Raw genomic sequence first — 20,787 nt, 5'->3', positions numbered from 1 at the left:
AAAGATGATCAAACAATCAAAATTACAACTTTGAAAATATCAGCTCCCTAGTGACTGAGTTAATATTTAATCACGTAAGTTAGCATGAAACCAGAGCTCTAAGACATATAACTGTAAGATCAAGGATACAGTAAAAATAAATACAAATTGGACACATCAGTTTCAAAATTTTTAATGGATTAATTTCCATTTTCTCTATCACAATGAGAAGGAAGGAATACGGCATGGTCGGGTAGACACACTTCCAGAAAGAGACTGGACCTAGCATTTCCTAGCTTTGTGACTTGAGTCAAATCATTTACCTCTCTAAGCATCAATTTCCTTATCTGTAAAATCCAGAACATAATATCTGTCCTACCTACTTTGCAAGATTGTTGCAAATAAAGTGCTTTAAAAATCTCAAAGCATAACAATAACGAGTTGTTGTTATTAAGTATAAGAATTTAGGAAGATTTTAAAAGGTGAAACTAACATGGAGGAAAATGCTTTATCACTTTAAAGAGATGTTCACATTTCATTGCTTGACAGGAATTTTATTATACTGGTTATTTAATGAACTGACTAAACAGACAAAAAGATATGAACAGATTATTTTCAAAAGAAAAAACCCAAATTGTTAATAATTATTTGAAAAATGCTCAGGCTAACTAATAATCAAAAAGAGGAAAATGAAAATAACCCTGAGGTGCTCCTAAGACTGCCAAAAGGCACTTAAAACTAATGAAAATCAATGCTGACAAGTTGGAGAGGAACAGAAATGTTCATTCATTGCTGAATGAAATGCAAACTGGTAGAATCTTTTTGAAAAGAAATCTGACAATCCAAAGTTAGAAAAATCATTTTACTATTGGGAATCTACTTTAAAAGTTATAAAAGACACAGAAGAGCAAGTTTTCCAATGACTATCACAACAAAATTTTTTTGTAACTGTAAAAAATGTAGACACAGCTTCCTGAACTGTGGTGCATTAACGTAATGGAATACTCTTGCATAATCCAGAGTAACAAGTATGAGGGATAGAGAGAAATCTAAAGACTTTTAATGGTAAATAAAACAGAAGTCAGAAGAATGAAGCACACTAATACACCATATATGAGAAATGAATGAGAATTAACGGACAGAGAACTACAATGAAATCTTAGAGGGAGTGACTGAAAAACTGTATGATATTTTATGGGAGAGGTTTTCAAACTTTTTTGTATCAGGGATTCCTCAGAATAATGGCTGTTGCCCATTGTTTCTAACTGAAGGAAATACTAAACTTTAGTAGGAGGTTAGTGAGAACAAAGATGTGATTTCTCCCCAAACAGGTTCACGGAGCCCCTGAAGTCTAACAACAGACTCTGTGGGACAAGAGGATTTACGTCCCTAGATTAAGAACCCCGGCTTTATGCTTTGAGACATTTTAAATGTAAATATCTAGTAAAGCAAGTTTAATTATTTGTATCTAATGTCAAGTTTTTTTATAAAACATTTAGGTTTTTTTTAATCTAAATAACTACAAAATGAGTAATTATTACTGAGACAGTATTTTTTACAAATCATTTTAGGAATAAATGGGCTGAGTTATAAAGTTATTACAGAGCTTTTCCTTGTAAGAATATTTTCTACAACAGTAAGATTTAGTTCAAATTTAAATATGAACCACCTTTAGAATTCCTGAGTAATGACCCTGCAATACATAGCTGCAGGGACATGTGGGACTAAAGGACACAACTACAAAGACGAGTAAAGTAGTTCTAAAATCTTGTTAATTTTTTCCATATAGACCAATATTAGACCAAGGATTTGCAAATGTTAACTACTGCTCATTAAACCATTTCTGAGTGAGCTATCTGATTACATCTCATATTCTAAAACACTATGGAACTATAAAACTCATTCCTCTAAATCCATGGGAATAAGGAAGCAAATATGCAAAGTCAAAACCAAGGTTCCTGCCAAGACACCCAAGTGTCCCAATGAACAGAATCACAAGTTAATTCATCAAGCAAAATGAAACAGCTCACGACGCTGGAGAAGGAGCAGCAGGAGCAGAAACAAAAGGGAAGCATTGTTTTAAAGCAAGGGCATCGTGCCAGCCAAGATACCAAGAAGCAAAAATTGACAAACCCTGCAAACAATGGCCACAAATCAAAGAGCAGATCCCTTACTACTTACATATGTCAGGCACGCTTCTTAAAAGCAACTCTAAAACAATGCATAATAAATATTCAAGACTATCACAAATTTACCTACAAGAAAAATGGCCATATTGAAGTTAACGAAAATACCTGTTTATAGTCTTTATTTATAACTGACAATGCTATAAGTTTACTACTCTTCACCATGCTTCTTTTCCAGGTTTTTAATAAGTCCTATCATATTTATTCTGTTTATCTAGACTAACAGAAACACTGTAGTAGTATAGTAATAAAAAATTTATACATATTTATACATATACATATGCATATATGGCTCTGAAACGCATCTTTTTAAAAGCAGATTTATATTCTTAATTATGTTTTTCTTAGGTTAACACTGAAATTAATTTGTATTCTCTAAAGACAAATTCTAAAATCTGAGAATAGGAACACAGGTAGAAACCAGTCTGGAATTTTTAAATTTGGCACAGATAATCCATAAAGCAATTAATCAAAAGATAAAATACTTAAAGGTTGATTATTTTGGTAACTTTTTGCACCGTTATTACACATAAGAGGCTTCTGGTACAATAACTATAAGGGTCAAGACCTGAACTAATAAATGGGAAGGAAATTGAACTGCTTAGTATTCTAGCATAACCATAATAAAGACAGGCTGATTCACTTTATTTAATTCTATTATCTAATGCACTTCATTTTCAGGTAAGATAACATGTTAAATTACAATTGCATTTATCTCAGCGGTGCCAAAGTAGCATACTTTTGAATGATACACTGAACTGAGTTCCAGTTCACCACATTCTTGAGGATTACCTCATTCCCACCCTTACTTCCCATCCCCCCAAAAGCCTGATTTTTATGAAGCTGAAACGAAAAGTAAAGACGTTTCATGAAGTAGATAAATCCTGCTCTCCTGATACTATTTCAAAAGCATATTAGCTCTTTTAGGCCAACAGAGAGTTATCAATAAGCAAACACTGTGCCAGTATACTAATACCCTAAAAATTAAGGCACAAAATGCTAATGCTTTAAATCTGATCCAAGGATAAGCTCTTCCAATGACAGAATCTGGTCTATTAAAACAGTAGTGTCAAACTCAAAACAGAAACTGAAAATCAACTATCATATTTTGAACACTTCTGTGCCATTTACGCACAGCTACTTAAGAAAATGATGAAATGATTTTATTAATTCATTAAATGTATTCTTTATCATGATCCAAGATTAAATGACTAAATCCTGCAGTATCCACAAACTATAATATATGTAATATATAGGGAGTGGGAAAGAAACAAAAGTTAAAGCAGAGCAGAGCAAATAAAAGTTCTATTTTGATATAAAAGTCAGTTTTATTCCAAGATAGCTTCTTACTGTATTTAAATGTTTTTATATTATATAAGCATGCCTTATGCAGTCTTTATTTAGTTATTTGCACTTTCCACCAACTTCATCTCATATTTTGCAAAGAGACACAAAGTACACACACACACACACACACACACACACACACACACACACACGTACAAAAAATGCCTAAACTAAATCAATTCCATGGCAGCAAAAAACAAAACACCACTCCTAAAAATACAAGTTATGCATACTTTAAAACATAAAATTTAATTCTAGGTCCCCACCTAAATACTATAGATAAAATTATTCATTTACTTTTGCTTTCTTTTTTACTTCAGTGTAAATTATGTGTGGGCATCATGAAAGAAATTTTTTTTTAATTAAGTCATAATTCATATCAGTCAGTACATATAAACAGTGAAATACTCACAACAAATCTCTCCAAAGACCTCTCCACTACCAATTAATGAACTTCCCTTTGTGTTCAAAAATTAAGGTAATGCCTTTGGACTTCTATTTTCATTACTGATAATAAATTTGAAATGATCCTCTTTTTTCAGTATTACTTATGTTCTATTATGATCATGGTCCATAAACAAAGCCAGAACTAGGGCTTGGGTATATGGTACAGGAGCAAATTCACACCTGTGACTTTATCTCCTTAAGGCTGGTCTAGCTCACCACCTAAAGAGACTACTTACTATTAGACAAGGCTAAATAAATCTAGGATATAAAGATCTCTAGTGATGACATCACATAACCTGACTCCAGATATCATTCTGGAATTTCAACCTGCTTTTACAACTTATTTAAAACTCAGGAAGGGATGCTCAAATTCTTCTCTTGAAAATTCTGTTCTTAATAAAGCCATGCAATGGGATACTGGATGTTTCAAAGGTTCTAGATCATTTAACAAGTTGTGATATAAATTTAGTCTGCGTGGACATTTTTTCAATAGGTGATTCACAAAACACAGATGGGAACAACCAAACAACATCCCAGAAGCAAAAATACTCTGTTCAGATATTCCACAAAAAAGAATACAGATAATTGAATGAAAAGGAAACTCTGAAAACTGTTAAGACAAAGCTATCCACCCAACAGTAAATAAATATTACAGTTAAGCAAGTTATCTATAAATGATTCAAAGCAAGCGAAAAGGCAATGTACACTAAACTACTTGCCTGACTTTATCCCTGAATTTCACAATTGGCACTTTTGCTGGAATCAGCTGAGGTCTCTCAATGTAGCCTGCTGAAGAAGGAAGAAAAATACAGTGAATATATTTTAAACGGTGACATACTTCTTAGTGCTTCAGCTTCCTCACATACAATTCAAGTCTCTACTCTGCTGAAATCTTACTTTTTTTAAGTGACTGACAATCCTGAGAGATAAAAGGACCAAACCACAACCCCAGATGACAGTGACCTCTCCTTTGTCTGAAGTCTCCTAGCACTGTTTTCTTGTACTTTCCTTTTCCCTTATATCAGTTATAGGTACCTGTCTTTCCTCTAAGAATTCTGATTCTGTGTTCAATGGTCACCATAATACAATTAAGGAAAAAGTTACTCAAGTGTATTTGATTGAGAAATGTTTTTTAATCCCTATAACTTCCCTCTACCACACTCCCTAAGTTTTATTAATTTCACTCTCAAATAGAAGTAGTAAACATTCATGCACCTGGCTGCCAAGGCTACATAATACCCACAGATATCCACAACATCAGGCCAATTTCATCCTAGCTACAGATCAAAGTAAAAGTCAGAGAAGGGAAATAACTTGCCTCAGGTCAGATGACAAGAAAGGGAAGATAACTACTGATTCTAGGGTCCTTGTTTCTGAAATATACCACCATCCAGCCTTTAATCTATGCCTGGCCCCTGCTCTTCGGCTGCCTTTTATGCACTGTTTTCCCCCAAGAGAATGTAAGCTTCCTTGAAGACAAAGACTATCTTTTCTTTTTCCTTGCATTTATCCACTCAGAGCTTAGCACAGTGCCTGGCGCATAATAAACACTTAATGATGAATGTTAGTTGACTTAACAGTAGTACCCCCCATTTATTAAAGAACAGTAAGTCACACCAAATCATCTAGCCAACACTGATCTACCCTGAATCTGTATTTCAAAAGTAATTTTTGAAATAAAAATTCACATGACTTAAATGAGTAAGTTTCACTGTGATTAATGCCATTTTCAAAATATCTAAATAAGAATTCAGCTTAAAAACAGGAAGAACTTGGCTCAAATAGTGTCACTCGATTCCAAAAAAGTTAACATTAAATCCATGTTTATTCTGAAAAGAAATCACCACCCCCAAAAAAGCTTTTTAAATAAAAAATACCTGATTCTACAAAACAGGCAACACAAACTGACACTTTGTTATCCTTTATTTAGTTACATGAAAACAAATAGGAAACAATGACAGGTTCCAAAAAGAATTTAATCAAAAATTCAAATGACTAATTCAATTCAATAACTATTTATTAAATGCCTACTATGTGCAAGGCATTCGCTAGCCAACAACAATAAGAAACTATGAACATAACCCCTGCCCTCAAGCTTACACTCTACTAGGGAGATATATACTATGTACATAATAAGTCTAGTACAAGGAAAATTAAGTGGGGAGAAAAGGCAAATTTCCTACACTCAGTCTTATCTTCTAAGTTCCTTCACATACATTAAGTAAATTCATGGCACAGCATTTTTCACCTTCAAAATTGATGGGGCCTCAATCTGTTTGTCTGTCAAATAAGGAGGCTGAACCAAATCCATAAAAAACAGAGTTAGGCTAGATGTCACCTGAGGCCCCGTGAAGCTCCGGGGCCATGCTGCTGTTGCACGTATATAAGTGTGTGTGTGTGTGTGTGTGTGTGTGTGTGATGTCTATGTAGTATTTTCTGACTCTAAAACCTTCGGGTTCCATGAGACAACAATAACCTAATTTCTTCATACAAAACTTTTAGCCTCAAACTTAATTATCATATTCAATACACCCCCCCATTAAATTTTGGCACTTACTGATGAAATGTTACCGGCTAATTTTATGCGATACAAACGCTCAGGCAAAAGGAGAAAGAAGACAATTAAACAGGAGCCAGAAATAGAGTCAGGGGATCCAGAGGTACTAGAGAAAGTCCTCACATTCTGCCTCCCCTCTATCTTCTCAAGCCTTTCCTAATTCCCCCGTTTAAGTGACCTCCCCAGACTGTCAAACTGTCATGTATATGTGTGTGTGTGTCGCCAGTATTTAGTCACCTGTGACCATCTTATATACCTTAGCAGAATATAAGCTTAAGGGGAGGGACTGATGATTTTACATCTGTATCCTACCACTGAGCACAGTGCTTGAAACATAAAAGACTTTCATTAAATTTTTGTTGACTGATAAACAAGGAGCACAGAAGGTAGGAGGAGAACCAGAAGAATTTAAAGAGTAGAGGCTCTATGGTTGATAGAGAAATTCCTAGGATCTATGAAACAGTAGACTGGTGGCCAGTTAAGAAACGTTGTTGGAAAAGTTCTGAGATTTCAGAATTAACTTCCAGCACAACACCCATTACACAATGAACAGTCCAATAACTCCAAGGTTTTCCTTTATTCCACTGCCTGCTGTTCACTGCCCTTGGTTCTGACTTAGCATCATCTCATATTACTCCTCTTCACATAGGTTCATGTTCCAACCAAACTTGACGACTATGCTTCTCCTGCCCTCTCCTGTCTCTATCCCTTTGGTCATGTCATCTCCTAAACCTACAACGGCTTCCTCTTTCTCACAATATCATCTCCACATGCTGCAGTCCGTCCTACCCTTCTAAGATCCAAATGTCACATTACTTCATCCATGAAAACTCCCATTCCCAACCACAAGCGGAAAGTACCACTCCATCCTAAAAATTTCTGACACTTTGCCTCTACCTTTCTTTTGTGCTGATTTTCCTTGTCCTTGCCTCATTGTTAATAGTGTACTTGTATTTCCCCCATTTGACTATAAGTTTGAGATAAGAGCCATTAAAAAGCACTGATTAAAACACGTACCATATGTGAGACACTGTGCTAGTTATTGGAGATGAAATATGAAAAATGAAACAATCCCTACTTGCAAAGTACTTATATTCTGTTAATGAGGGAAAGTTACTTAATGAGATCAAAGATTTAGAGCTGAAAAAGACCTTTGAAGTTCTTATCACAGTGACCAGGTGCTTAATAAATACTCATTTATCTACCCCTTCATTTTACCCCTTCATTCAAGGAAAATAAGACCCAAAAAGATGAAATGATCTGTCCAAAGTCACACCAATTTGTTGTTGTTTTTCAGTTGTTTCAGTCATGTTTTGATTCTTTGTGACATCATCTGAGGTGTTCTTGGCAAAGATACTGGAGTGGTTGCCCTTTCCTTCTCCAGTCCATTTTACAGATGAGGAAATGAGGCAAACAGGGTTAAATGACTCACCCAGGGTCATGAAGCTAGTAAGTGTCTGAGGCCACATTTGAACTTAGGAAGATGAGTCTTCTTCATTTCAGGCACAGTACTCATACTGTACCACCTAGCTGCCCTTGTCACTCAGGTGAGTAAGTGGCTGAACTGGGATATGAACCCCAATACTGACTCTAAATCTAGCCCTCCTTCTACTGCAAGGGTCAGAAAACTACTGTCTGTTTTTTCACAGTTCATTTTTCAATAGTGGTTTTTAATTTAAATTTTAAATACAGATCAAATGCTACTTAATCAATCAACAAGCATTGATTTAGAAGTCAACTATGTGCCAGGAACTGTGCAAGGCTCCAAAACAGAAATAGACCCTGACCTCAAGGAAAGTACATTCTACCAAGGAAAGCATACCTATTACAAGATAATTTTCAAGAGGAATGGCAGCTCATGAGATCAGAAAACACTTCAAGATGGTTGCACTAGAAATAAGTCTTGAGGGACTAAGTATTCCAAGAGGAAGAGGTGAAAAAAAGAGTACATTCCAGGCATGGGGAAAAGTCAGGGTATAGTGACAGAAGGTGGAGCTCAAAAAATAGCAAAAAAGCCAATCTCTCTAGACTAAGGAGTGGACAACAGTAAGTACTTTGTAATAAGGCTGGAAAAACAGTCAAGGCCAGGTTTTGAAACACTAAAAAAAAGTTTGTATTTTATCCTAAAAGGAAGATAAAGCTACTAGAGTTTGAGGAGGGGAACTGACACCTCAGTTTCATGTTTTAGGAAAATCACTGTGTGGAGAATGGAAGGTCTTAAAGGAAGCAAGATGACCAATTAGGAGGCTAGATAAGAACTAGTGTGATGGCTGTGTGAGACTGGGAAAGTGACAAAAGAGCTACTATGGAGTAGGATCAAAAAGCTATGGCAATTAACTGAACCCATGGGCTGAGGGAGAATGAAGAGTTGAGGGTGGACGGTGGTGCCATGAAAACAAACAGGAAAGCTGGAAAGCAAGTGAGTTTGGGGGCAAAGGTAAATTCCGTTTCAGTTATGCTGAGTCAAAAACAGCTACCAGACATCTAGTTCAAAGGATTCAATGGACAGTTGGTGACATGGAACTGGAATTCAGAAGGGAAATGGGCTGGGCTGACAAATCGAGGAGAAATCTGCACAGAGGCAAATAAACCCATAGAAGATGATAAGATCAAAGAATGCAGGACACGTTTTTAGGCTTTTCTAAATTACCACAGGCAGAATTAGTTATGTGATTGTACTCTGTGTACCGTGAGAGGTGTTTTGTCACCTTTTTTGTAGCTCTTTATGCATATCTTATCTCCTCTATTAGACAGTACAGCAAAAGGAGACACACGCAGTGTATATAAACTGTTTTACAAAACTTTAAAGATGCCATGTAAATGTTGGCTACAGTGAGGGGCAGCCAAGCGGTGCAAGGTATAGCATGCCAGAAGTCAGCAAGACTTTTTCCTGAGTTCAAATCTGGCCTCGGATACTTACTGCCTGTGTGACCTTGAGCAAGTCACTTCAGCCTGTCTGCCTCAGTTTCCCAGTCTATAAAATGAAATGGAGAAGGAAACAGCAGACGTCTACGCTCTCTTTGCCAAGAACACCCAAATGGGATCATAAAGAATTAAACATGACTGAAAACAAGTGAACAATAGCGTTAACTTCAGAAAAAAGGTGACGTCATAAATCGTTATGTTCCCTTAACTGGAATACATATTATTTACAACATCATGGAGATATGGGGCAATATACGAACTCAAAGCATCTGAGACTTACAAAGTCTAGTACAGAAATGTTTTTGGACTAAGCTGAGTATGTATCTTGCTTCGGTCTTCTGATTTACCTGAAACAAATATTAAAAAGTTACAAATGTATTTTTCACACCCATTTCATTTTCCATATTTATTCTTTAAAGGGAGCATAATTTTTAAAGAAAGATTCTAAGAGAAATTTTATTTTTTCTCAAGTTTTTATTTTTTATCAAGTTTGAAATACACACACATAAATCTTATAACCCTTAAAAATTTCTAGATCACATCTTTAATTTTAAATCTAAATTTGAATTTGAAGGCGCACACTGAAAAGCAATCACATAGTTCCTATGACCTAATAAAATTTGAAAAGCAACCATATTTCCTACAAAATAGGATACTAGTCTAGATTCTGTGAGTTGTTCACATATTAGCAACCATAAAATTCAATGAAAAACACTAATAAATAACAAGTTAAAGCTTAAAGAGCAGAGTGATTACAGTTTTTCTTAAATGCCTTAAAGAGACTGCAATCAATTGCAGCTGGAGAATACATTAAAATTCATAATTTTGGTCAAAAGAGTCATAGTGCTCTTTTTGTTGGGCTTACCAATTTTCAGGGAATTATATACAATAAAATAAGATTGTCTTGTTGAAGTTAACAAAATCCTTATTTGCTGAGCGAGAAAAAGAATCTCAGAATCTTATGGTACCTCTGCATTATAATTATGAACATCAATTATCATCTACTATAGATTGACAAGAGTGCTTGTTAATGGAATATTCTACTTAAAAGGTTGCCTGACAACCTAGTCTGATACACAGGGAGAATAAAGAGAACAGCTTGTGGCAAAACTTAGAGTGAAAAAATATGTTAGTTTTTTTATTATGGGTCTAGAGAAACTTCCATTTCAATTGTAATGCATTTTTAACTGAGCCTTTTGCGATTTCTTTTAACATTTCAGACTTATTTTTTCACTTTTTATACTATTCCAAATGCCAAAGATATACCAATTATTTTCTGGAACAAGTCACTTTTCTGACTTGCAGTTACTAGTACCCATCACTGTCAGGGGAAATCATGGAAATTACTAGTGAAAATTCTTATTTGTTTTTTTTATTACCCCAAATAATGGGAAACTTTTTACATACCAAAGAAAATAAATATTTGTAATATGCCATTACTAGAAATCTAAATTTGGAGGTGACACAGCCCACTTTTTCTCTGATGTTCCTTTCTTCCCTGTACACGATAACCCTGGCTCAGTGACCTTCCAAAACAGAAGTTGTTTCAAAAAAAGGCAGAGATATAACTATCATTTTCTGACCCTAAAATCTTCTATAATATCAGGAGTACTGTAACTTCTGGATAATTTCTGTAATTTCCTCCTAAATATGCCTTAAGAGAGAAAGCATCTGTCAGCTTCTCTTAAGTTATATGCAAGCAAGAAAACATTAGCTACTAACAAGAGAACATTATAGTATACGTTAGCTAATATTTACGCTTTTGTAGTTGACCTTGGCAACGGAAATTTTAAAAAACGTTTAGTTACTTACTGGCTCCTCCTTAACAACCAGGCACAAATCACCATCACTGCTCCTTGTACCAAATCCATTCAGTGAAGATCCAACCAAGAAGAGTCTGCTCTCTAAAAAAACAAAGCCATGGAATTATAAAATACAATTTAGTTATTGATATTAAAATTTGAAATATAAACTTCACTAGGATACATAAAAGAAAACATACGTGGAAATATCAGTTGAATTTCTCTCTGCAATTGAGATCGACAGAGTTCTTTCTTCTTCAAATCACATGTTCGCTGCTGACACACTTGAAATACGTTCAATACCTGCTGACTCAACTTTACACCCCCCCCCAAAAAAAAATACTTTATAAATTCTGTATTTTCAGAAATATAAAAACTCCTGTTCAAAATTTTAACAAATCTATCATATTCAATTATTATTTAACAAATCTGTCTATAAAATATGTTCCAGCTGCCTAATATCATCTTAGTACTCTTAAAAAGTCTATTTCACGTTCTCAGCCCCACCCCCAAAAGCTGTATCTCTATTAACTTTTGTAAGTTTCGTGGATAGAAAGGGCCCCTTTATAGACTATATATAATATATCCTTAAATGGGAGAAGGGGAAAGGGAAAAAATTTAGACAAGACTGCAAGTGTTAACATACATTTTGCTAGTAAGGCATGTGACAATTTCACATGGCCCCTTTTTCGGTATATAGTCAACATTCAAAAGTTCATAACTCAATTCAATGGAAAACATATTTACTAAGCAGCTACAAGTACTATGCTAGGTGCTGGGAATACAAATATAAAAGGTAGACTGTCCCTGTCTATGAAGAGCTTACATTCTCCTGGAGGGAAATATTCACACAAAAAATTAAATACAAAATGCAGAAAACTACCAAGTATTGGTGAGGGACACTATTAAGAACTGCAGAAATCAGCATTAAGATTAAGGTGTCCTCCGATTCTAGCATCTTATGAATCTATGGACACAGTTACGCATACATAAATACACATCAGTAACAACAGCCAAGTGAGGATTCACAGCCTGCTTCCAAAGATTGAAAAGAAATTCTAATTCTGAATACATACTGAGTTTACATATATATATATATATATATATATATATATATATGTATATATATATATATATATATATATATATACACCCACACACCCACACACCCACACACACATACACGTACACATACATACATACATACACACATACATACATATATAAAAAACCCAGCACACCCTGATCTCCAGGTTTGATATTAAGGGTGCCAGGCCATCCACTTCAAGACACTAACACTAATACCTCTTCTTATTCCAACTTTACCTGTTCAATCCTGACATTACTATATTAAATCTAGAAGCAGGATCTCTGATAAACACTTCTTCAAAAAAGTAGGGAAAAGTTAGTGGAGACAGTTTGAAAACACAACATAAACTATTCTCGTAACAGTTAAAATCTGTAGAGAACATTTAGCATTAATAAGGAACACACTAGAATTCTGGCACAATAAAATATGGATTATTTGGAGAAAGGTTAGAGCGCTGAGAGTTAAAATGGTAGTTAAAGAAGAAAAAATAACCCAATACAAAAGACTAAAGGAAATATTACAATTTGGGAAAGGAAAAATAAGGCTGAAGTGATTTAACAAAGGCTTAAAATATAGCAGATAACATAAGATGTCAATTACTTGTTCCTCATCTCTGCAGATAAAGAAGTGACTGTAACAGCAGCTTCAGTCATTTGAGATATGCATGAGGAAAAATGTCTTGACTGTAATCATTTTTCAAAAATAATTTATAGGGGGGAGGAGCTAAGATGGCAGAGTAGAAAGATACACATATGCTAGCTCCGAACCCACAGCCCATAAAATACTGCAAAGAAGAACTCCCAACAAATTCTGGAGCAGCAGAAGCCACAGAACAACAGAGCAGAGATTTCTGTTCCAGAGAGACCTGAAAAACTGACCCAAAAGGTCCGTCGAGCCCTGGACCCGGAGCAGAGCTCAGCCCTGCCTTGGCCATGAGGCACCGAGAGGAGCAGATCCGAGCAGGCTTCAGGGACAGAATCTCCAGCGGCCCCGCAGGTCCCTCCACCCACAGGCTCAAAGGTCAGAGAGAGAGTCTTTTTGGCTTGCTGAGAGGGTAGGTGGGTGTCCCCATGACACAGGCCCCCTCGGGAGGCAGCAGCAGAGGCAGCAGTGGACAGGGGCTCCCAAAGCAGGCAGAAGCCTGGATCCATTGTTGAAGGTCTCCGCATAAATCCCCTGAGGTAACTGAGCCCTGTGTGGCAGCCCTGCCCCTGCCCAAAGCCCTGAGGCTGGGAAGCAACATTTGAATCTCAGACCTCGAGTGCTGGCTGGGCTGATCTGGAGGCGAGGTGGGTGTGGAGAGGACACTCAGAAGTAAAGCCACTGGCTGGGAAAATGCCCAGAAAAGGGAAAAAAAATAAGACCATAGGTTACTTTCTTGGTGAACAGGTATCTCCTCCCATCCTTTCTGAAGAGGAAGAACAATGCTTAACATCAGGGAAAGACACAGAAATCAAGGCTTCTGTATCCCAAACAGGCAAAATAAATATTTAATGGGCTCAGGCCACAGAAGAGCTCAAAAAGATTTTGAAAAAAAAGTTAGAGAGGTGGAGGAAAAACTGGGAAGAGAAATGAGAGACATGCAAGAAAACCAAGTTAACACCTTGCTAAAGGAGACCCAAAAAAATGCTGAAGAAAATAACACCTTGAAAACTAGCCTAACTCAACTGGCAAAAGAGGGTCAAAAAGCCAATGAGGAGAAGAATGCTTTCAAAAGTAGAATTAGCCAAATGGAAAAGGAGGTTCAAAAGCTCACTGAAGACCATAGTTCTTTCAAAATGAGAATGGAACAGATGGAGGCTAATGACTTTATGAGAAACCAAGAAATCACAAAACAAAACCAAAAGAATGAAAAAATGGAAGATAATGTGAAATATCTCATTGGAAAAACAACTGACCTGGAAAACAGATCCAGGAGAGACAATTTAAAAATTATGGGACTACCTGAAAGCCATGATCAGAAAAAGAGCCTAGACATCATCTTTCATAGAACCATAGGGCAAAATAAGTATTCAAGGAATCCACCAATCACTGCCTGAAAGAGATCCAAAAAGAGAAACTCCTAGGAACACTGTGGCCAAATTCCAGAGTTCCCTGGTCAAGGAGAAAATATTGCAAGCAGCTAGAAAGAAACAATTCAAGTATTGTGGAAATACAATCAGGATAACACAAGATCTAGCAGCTTCTACATGAAGGGATTGAAGGGCATGGAATAGGATATTCCAGAAGTCAAAGGAACTAGGACTAAAACCAAGAATCACCTACCCAGCAAAAGTGAGTATAATACTTCAGGGGAAAAATTGGTCTTTCAATGAAATAGAGGACTTTCAAGCATTCTTGATGAAAAGACCAGAGCTGAAAAGAAAATTTGACTTTCAAACACAAGAATGAAGAGAAGCATGAAAAGGTAAACAGCAAAGAGAAGTCATAAGGAACTTAATAAAGTTGAACTGTTTACATTCCTACATGGAAAGACAATACTTGTAACTCTTGAAAGTTTTCATTATCTGGGTAGTTGGTGGGATTACACACACACACACACACACACACACACACACACACACACACACACACACAGCACAGAGTGAATTGAATAGGATGGGACTGTATCTTAAAAAAATGAAATTAAGCAGTGAGAGAGAAATATATTGGGAGGAGAAAGGGAGAAATGGAATGTGGCAAATTACCTCTCATAAAAGAGGCAAGCAAAAGACTCTTCAGTAGAGGAAAAAAGAGGAGAGGTGAGAGAAAAACATGAAGTTTACTCTCATCACATTCCACTAAAGGAAGGAATAAAATGCACACTCATTTTGCTATGAAAACCTGTCTTACAATACAGGAAAGTGGGGGAGAAGGGAATAAGGGGGGGGGGATGATGGAAGGGAGGGCAATGGGAGGAGGGAGCAATTAGAAGTCAACACTCTTGGGGAGGGACAGGATCAAAAGAGAGAACAGAAGCAATGGGGGGGCAGTATAGGATGGAGGGAAATATAGTTAGTCTTACACAACACGACTATCATGGAAGTCATCTGCAAAATTACACAGATATGGCCTATATGGAATTGCTTGCCTCCCCAAAGGGAATGGGTGGGGAGGAAGGGATGAAGGAAGTTGGAACTCAAAGTTTTAGGAATAACTGTCGAATATTGTTCTTGCTACTAGGAAATAAGAAATACAAGTAAACGGGTGTAGAAAGTTATCTGGCCCTACAGGACAAAAGAGAAGATGGGGACAAGGGAAGGGAAGGATGATAAAAGAGAGGGCAGACTGGTGATAGGGGCAAACAGAATGCTCAGTGTTTTGGGGTGGGGGGAGGGGAGAAATGGGGAGAAAATTTGGAACCCAAAATTTTGTGAAAATGAATGTTAAAAGTTAAATAAATAAATTTTAAAAAATAATTTATATAGCCACCTTAATTAACATTATTTCCCATCACTACACCCCTATGTTCCAAACAAATTAAAGCACACTGTTCAGTTCCAAACTGTTGGTCCAAACAAGCATTTCTTAAGCAATTACTTCATGCCACACGTCATACTAAGCCTTGTGGGTGTAAAGAAAGGGAAAAGGAGATAGTATCTAAATAACCAGATACACACAAGTTAACATACAGAATAGACAGGAGGCATAATATTGAAGGAGAAGGCCCTAGCAGCTGAGGCTGTAGGGGAAGTTTAGGATGAATGGCCTCCTGTAGAAGGTTAAGATAGGATCTGATTCTTAAAGGAAGCAAGGCAAACTAAGAGGTGGAGATGAGAAGGCAAAGCATTCCAGAAATGGGGGATAGCCCACATAAAGAGGAGATGAGATGTACTCTTCAAGAAACTGCACAATAAAGTGAAGGAATGGAAGCAAAGTATAAGAAGACTGGAAAGATAAAGAGCTGTAAATGACAAATAGAGGAGTTTATTTTTGATCCTGGAGGCACTAAGGAACCACAAGAGCTTAAATAAGAATCAGGCCTGCCACTTTAGAAAAACTACCTCTAGGCAGTAGATGGATTAGAGTAGAGAGAGATGTGGAAAAAGAAAACCAGTTAAAAAGCTAAAGCAAAAGACCAGGCAAGAGGCATCTGTGACATATGAGATGCTGTAGAAACGTCAAGACTCCACAACAGATTGGGTACGTGGGGTAAAGTAGAACGAGGAATCAAAGACAACACCACAGGGCTGGGTGACAACAGTGGTGGTACCTTTCACAGTAATAGGGAGCTCAAAAGAGAAGGAGATTTGGAGGAAGGATAATGAGTTTTGTTTTGGATATATTGAATTTTTGATGCCGCAGGACATTCAATTAGAGGTGCCCTGGAGGCAAATGGTGAGTTAAGACTAGAGGTTAGAAGGCTGGAGATCTACAAAGAGATGAAAATGGAACCCATGGATGTTCATAAGACCACCCAATGAAATAGTCTAGGGCGTCTACCTCACAAATGAGATGATAAAATAATATAAAATAAATGAGATAATTTATAAGTGTTTAGCACAGGGCAAGGCTAACAACAGGCACTATACAAATGGCAAGTATTATCAATGATGTTGGAGTTCTCATTGTTATTAAAGGAAGAAAAGAAGAGGGCCCAGGGCAGAGACTGAGGGGACAAGAACCAGCAAAGGAGACTGAAAAGAAAAGGCTGAATAGACAGGAAAAAGACCAGGAGAGCAGTATAACAAAAACCTAGAGGGGGAGACTATCTAAGTGGTCAGACTATCTGGTGATCAGCGGTGCCAAACATTACAGAAAAAGGAAGAAGGATGAGGATCGAACTGTTCACTGAATTCAATGCTCCAACCTGTGTAACTGCACAAGCTATCTATCTATTCCTGGAACGGACTCTCTCAGATGGTTCAATTCCATTTCCACCTCCTCCCTGAAACTTTTGCTGATTCACCCCTGAGCGTCCCCTCCCTCCTCAGTTCTTTATGTTAACTATTTGTGTATATGTTTCGTCTCTCTTGCCAAGCGCGTCCTTGAGGACAGGCGGCTCTGTTTTGGTGCTTGTTCTCCCAGCCCACAATACAGTGGCTTAAACATGGTGTGCACTTAATGCTTCTTGAATTAAACGGAATTGCTTTAATCTTAGAAATGTAAGCTCAGACCAGGAAGAGCCCTATTGTCTGATTTCCCAATCAGAGGCTCACATTTATTTATAAATTAGAACTATGCACTACTTCATCAATAATTACTTTATTAAAACTGCACAAAAGTGGAAACTAAAGGATGATAAATGCTGGAATCAACAGAGAATCACTAGATTTAATTAGTAAAGAGTTATATGATCAGATCTGCGCTTTAGCATTTTAGCAGCTATGTGGAAGACAGATTGGAGAGGGATGAGTCTGCAAGGAAGCCACTGCATTAGTCCAAGTAAGAGTGAGGGGTGGTGGGAGCCTGAACTGGGATGGAGAACCCGTGAACGAAGCAACAGATTACGTTGTTAGGGGCCGTCATGGCAAAACTTGGCAACTGATTGGACATGAGGATTAGTAGGAGAAAGTGAGAAGTCAATTGTAACAACACCTAGTTGAGTGGGAGGGGTGGCAGTGGTATGGACAGAAATAGGAAGTTTATTTAGAGGTAAAGAAAGTGATCCATTCTTCCTAATCCCTCTGCTTTTCAGTCTTTACCACCAAAAAAATAAATAGTGAGGGGCCTGGGGCCTTAATTACCAGTCAATTCACACAACACGCCTCCACCCTTGCACAAAACACAAGACACACACACACACACACACACACATACACACCTCTCTAAGCACAGAGTTTGTTTCTTTGGTAATGAGATGGACAGGGTACAAGCACACTGTGCACACACTATGGGAAGAAAAGGGCAGAAAATGTTGCCTTTGTAGCTGCTGAGGGAGCTTGAATCTGGTTAGGTAATATACCTCCCTGAGAGGTCCATACCAGTCAAGTCACACAGGAAGTCAGTAATGGGAAGGGTTAGAGCAGGAAAATATTAAAAAGGGTAAGGTAAAGGTAAAAGTGTTGGAGAGAAGCCAAACACTGATGACAGCTAATAATAATAGCTACCACATATGTGTGTGTATATATATAAAATGTATGTGTGTCTATCCATAAACATACAGATGTTCACATACATGTGTACCACTTACTGTATGCCAGACATTGTGCTAATCCCTTATCATTCTCCTCATCATTATCTCATCTGCTCCTCACAACGACTCTGGGAGGTCGGTGCTATTCATTATTCCCATTTCACAAATAAGGAAACTGAGGCAAAAAGAGACAGAGTGACTTGCCCAGGATTATATATGTACTAAGTGTCTGGCTCTGGGGAGTGGGCAGGGGCAGAGGAAGTGAACTGTGTCCTATCTTCCTATTCTCTAAATGACTGATCACACCTTACCCCCAATTTTGGAGACGACTGTTTTGGACCACGAATGATTTGGAGCTGGGCTAAAAACAAATCTTCTGCCAGCTACAAAGGACTTAAGGCTAGAAGCTCAAGTTATCAGAATTGTATATAAAATAAGAAAAGAGCCTCCAAGATAAGGTTTTCTCTACGGAGCTAGGTTCATGGTGGTTTAAGAGATCAATCAATCATTGAACAATCATTTATTAAGCTGCCTACTATGTACCAGGCACTGCACTGGGCATACAGAGGGGCAAAAACAGTTCTTGCTCTCAGGGAGCTTACATTCTAATGTAAAAAGTAGCGCACACACTTCTATTCTACAGCTTTAGTGATTTTGTAAGTAGACTGAATAATATCTACAACCTTACCTCTTCTGAACTCCAGTTAAATATCTTCATCTGCTTGCTATACATCTCCTCCTAGATAATACACATGCCTCTCAAACTCACCTTGTCCCAAAAAGTGAATTAATTATCTTTCCCCCTAAACCTACTTTTCTTGCAAACTTTATTTCTGCTTAGAGTAATACCATCCAGTATTCCCAAAGTAACCTCAGAATTGTCCTTGACTTGTCCCTTTCCATCAATCTCTACATCCAATCAGTTGCCAAGTATTATCAGCTCTATATCTGCAATATCTCTCAAATCCATCCTCTTCCTGTCACTCACACAGGAACTACCTTCAGACTCAAGAACTCTTCATTACTTACACTTCCTAATTTGCATCCTTGCTTCTAGACCCTCTTCTTGCCAATGCATCTTCCACAAAGCTATCAAAATAATCTTCCTAAGGGATGTCTGATCATCTCATTTCTCTGCTCAACAACTTTTTGTTTAGTGGCTCTCCATTGTTACTAAGATAAAATGCAATTAAGACTGAAACTTAAGGCCTCCGACGGTCTCTTCCTAATTTTCCAGCCATGTTCCATAATATTCTCCTACATTCCAGTCAAACCAGAATACTAATTATTCTCTAGCCCTACTATGTCATCTCCCACCTCCATGCACTTATACAAGCCATTCCCCCACACCTGGAACGTACTCTATCTGTCCTTTCCTAGCTGTTCAGAACCTTTACCTTCCTCCAAGGCTTCATTCAGGTACCACCTCCTCTAGGAAGATTTCCCTGATCCCCCCAAATGTTCGTTTTTTCTTCATCTTTTATTTCCCCTGTCCTCTACGTGGATATGCACAGGCAGTATTCCCTTAGTAAAATAAAGGCTTTCTGAGTTTAGGGCTGTTCCATTTCTGTCTTTGGATCTCCAGTACCTAGTAGGTGCTTCATAAATACTTGCTGAACTAATATTTAATTATTACCTTGCAATTCTAAAATTCTACTTTTTCTCATCTCCTTTTTCTCTTCTGGCTACTATGACAGGAATAATTCTCCCTCCCACCAAGAAAGAGAAGCTTCTTCAGGAGCTGCTGTTCACTTAGGAATCCTCATTGTTTCTGTCAGGCTGGGTTCTTTGTCATCAAGTAAACATGGAAAGTGGAGTGAGCTGAGAGAAGATTCAGACAGATGCACATGCTTGTGCCAGATGCAGAGACAGCTCAAAGTTCATATTTCTAGTTAAATAAATGATACAAATTTTAAAATGAACAAGCAGTGATAGGCACATGGGTGATACAAATTATACAATGTTTTTCCAAAGAAAAAATTTAATTGCTGATGGGTTAGGTAAATAAGCTTTTGGTTTCTAGTTTAAAAGCATTATTTTTATCTCTAAAAATTTCTCCATTCTTCCAAGTACAAGAAAAATCATACAGAATGCTTTATCCTTTTGGGGCTCTCATCAAAATGTAATTACCTTTTTTTTGTCTTAAAATTAATTATAGGAACAAGTAATTTAGCATTGCAGTTGGCTTACTTATGTTCAAAATGAGACAACACATCTGAAAAGGTATAGAAAATTTGGAAAATTAACTGACTTTTCATCTAAGTATACACTGTCCAACTTCCAAACAACTTAATCTATTCCCAAAGCCATTTTAAAACAAAATTAGCAATAAAGTTACTGTTAGAGCAAGTATATTTTATTGTAAGGAACAGTGAATGTATTTTAAGGCTTCTACTTTT

The 20,787-nt window shown here is 37.1% G+C and overlaps 1 protein-coding gene across 7 annotated transcripts in view; it reads right to left on the bottom strand.

Annotated features, from left to right (window-relative positions):
- The window catches only part of TENT2 (terminal nucleotidyltransferase 2), an 82,991-nt gene that overhangs the window by 49,049 nt on the left and 13,155 nt on the right, over positions 1-20,787 (bottom strand). For 6 of the 7 annotated variants that reach the window (XR_011966531.1, XM_072606431.1, XM_072606433.1 and 3 more), the window contains 4 exons: positions 11,444-11,558; positions 11,254-11,345; positions 9,722-9,788; positions 4,679-4,748 (listed from right to left, as the gene is read on the bottom strand). Coding sequence is in view for 6 of the 7 variants with exons in the window: in XM_072606431.1 (XP_072462532.1) it covers positions 4,679-4,748; positions 9,722-9,788; positions 11,254-11,345; positions 11,444-11,558 (344 nt within the window). In the remaining variant the exon portion in view is untranslated. The remainder of the gene's footprint in view (positions 1-4,678; positions 4,749-9,721; positions 9,789-11,253; positions 11,346-11,443; positions 11,559-20,787) is intronic. The other variant, XM_072606436.1, reaches the window with a different exon arrangement.

The sequence above is a fragment of the Notamacropus eugenii genome, chromosome 4 (genome assembly GCF_028372415.1).
Source record: "Notamacropus eugenii isolate mMacEug1 chromosome 4, mMacEug1.pri_v2, whole genome shotgun sequence".
Classification (NCBI taxonomy): Eukaryota; Metazoa; Chordata; class Mammalia; order Diprotodontia; family Macropodidae; genus Notamacropus; species Notamacropus eugenii.
This window is presented reverse-complemented; position numbering and strand designations above follow the sequence as displayed.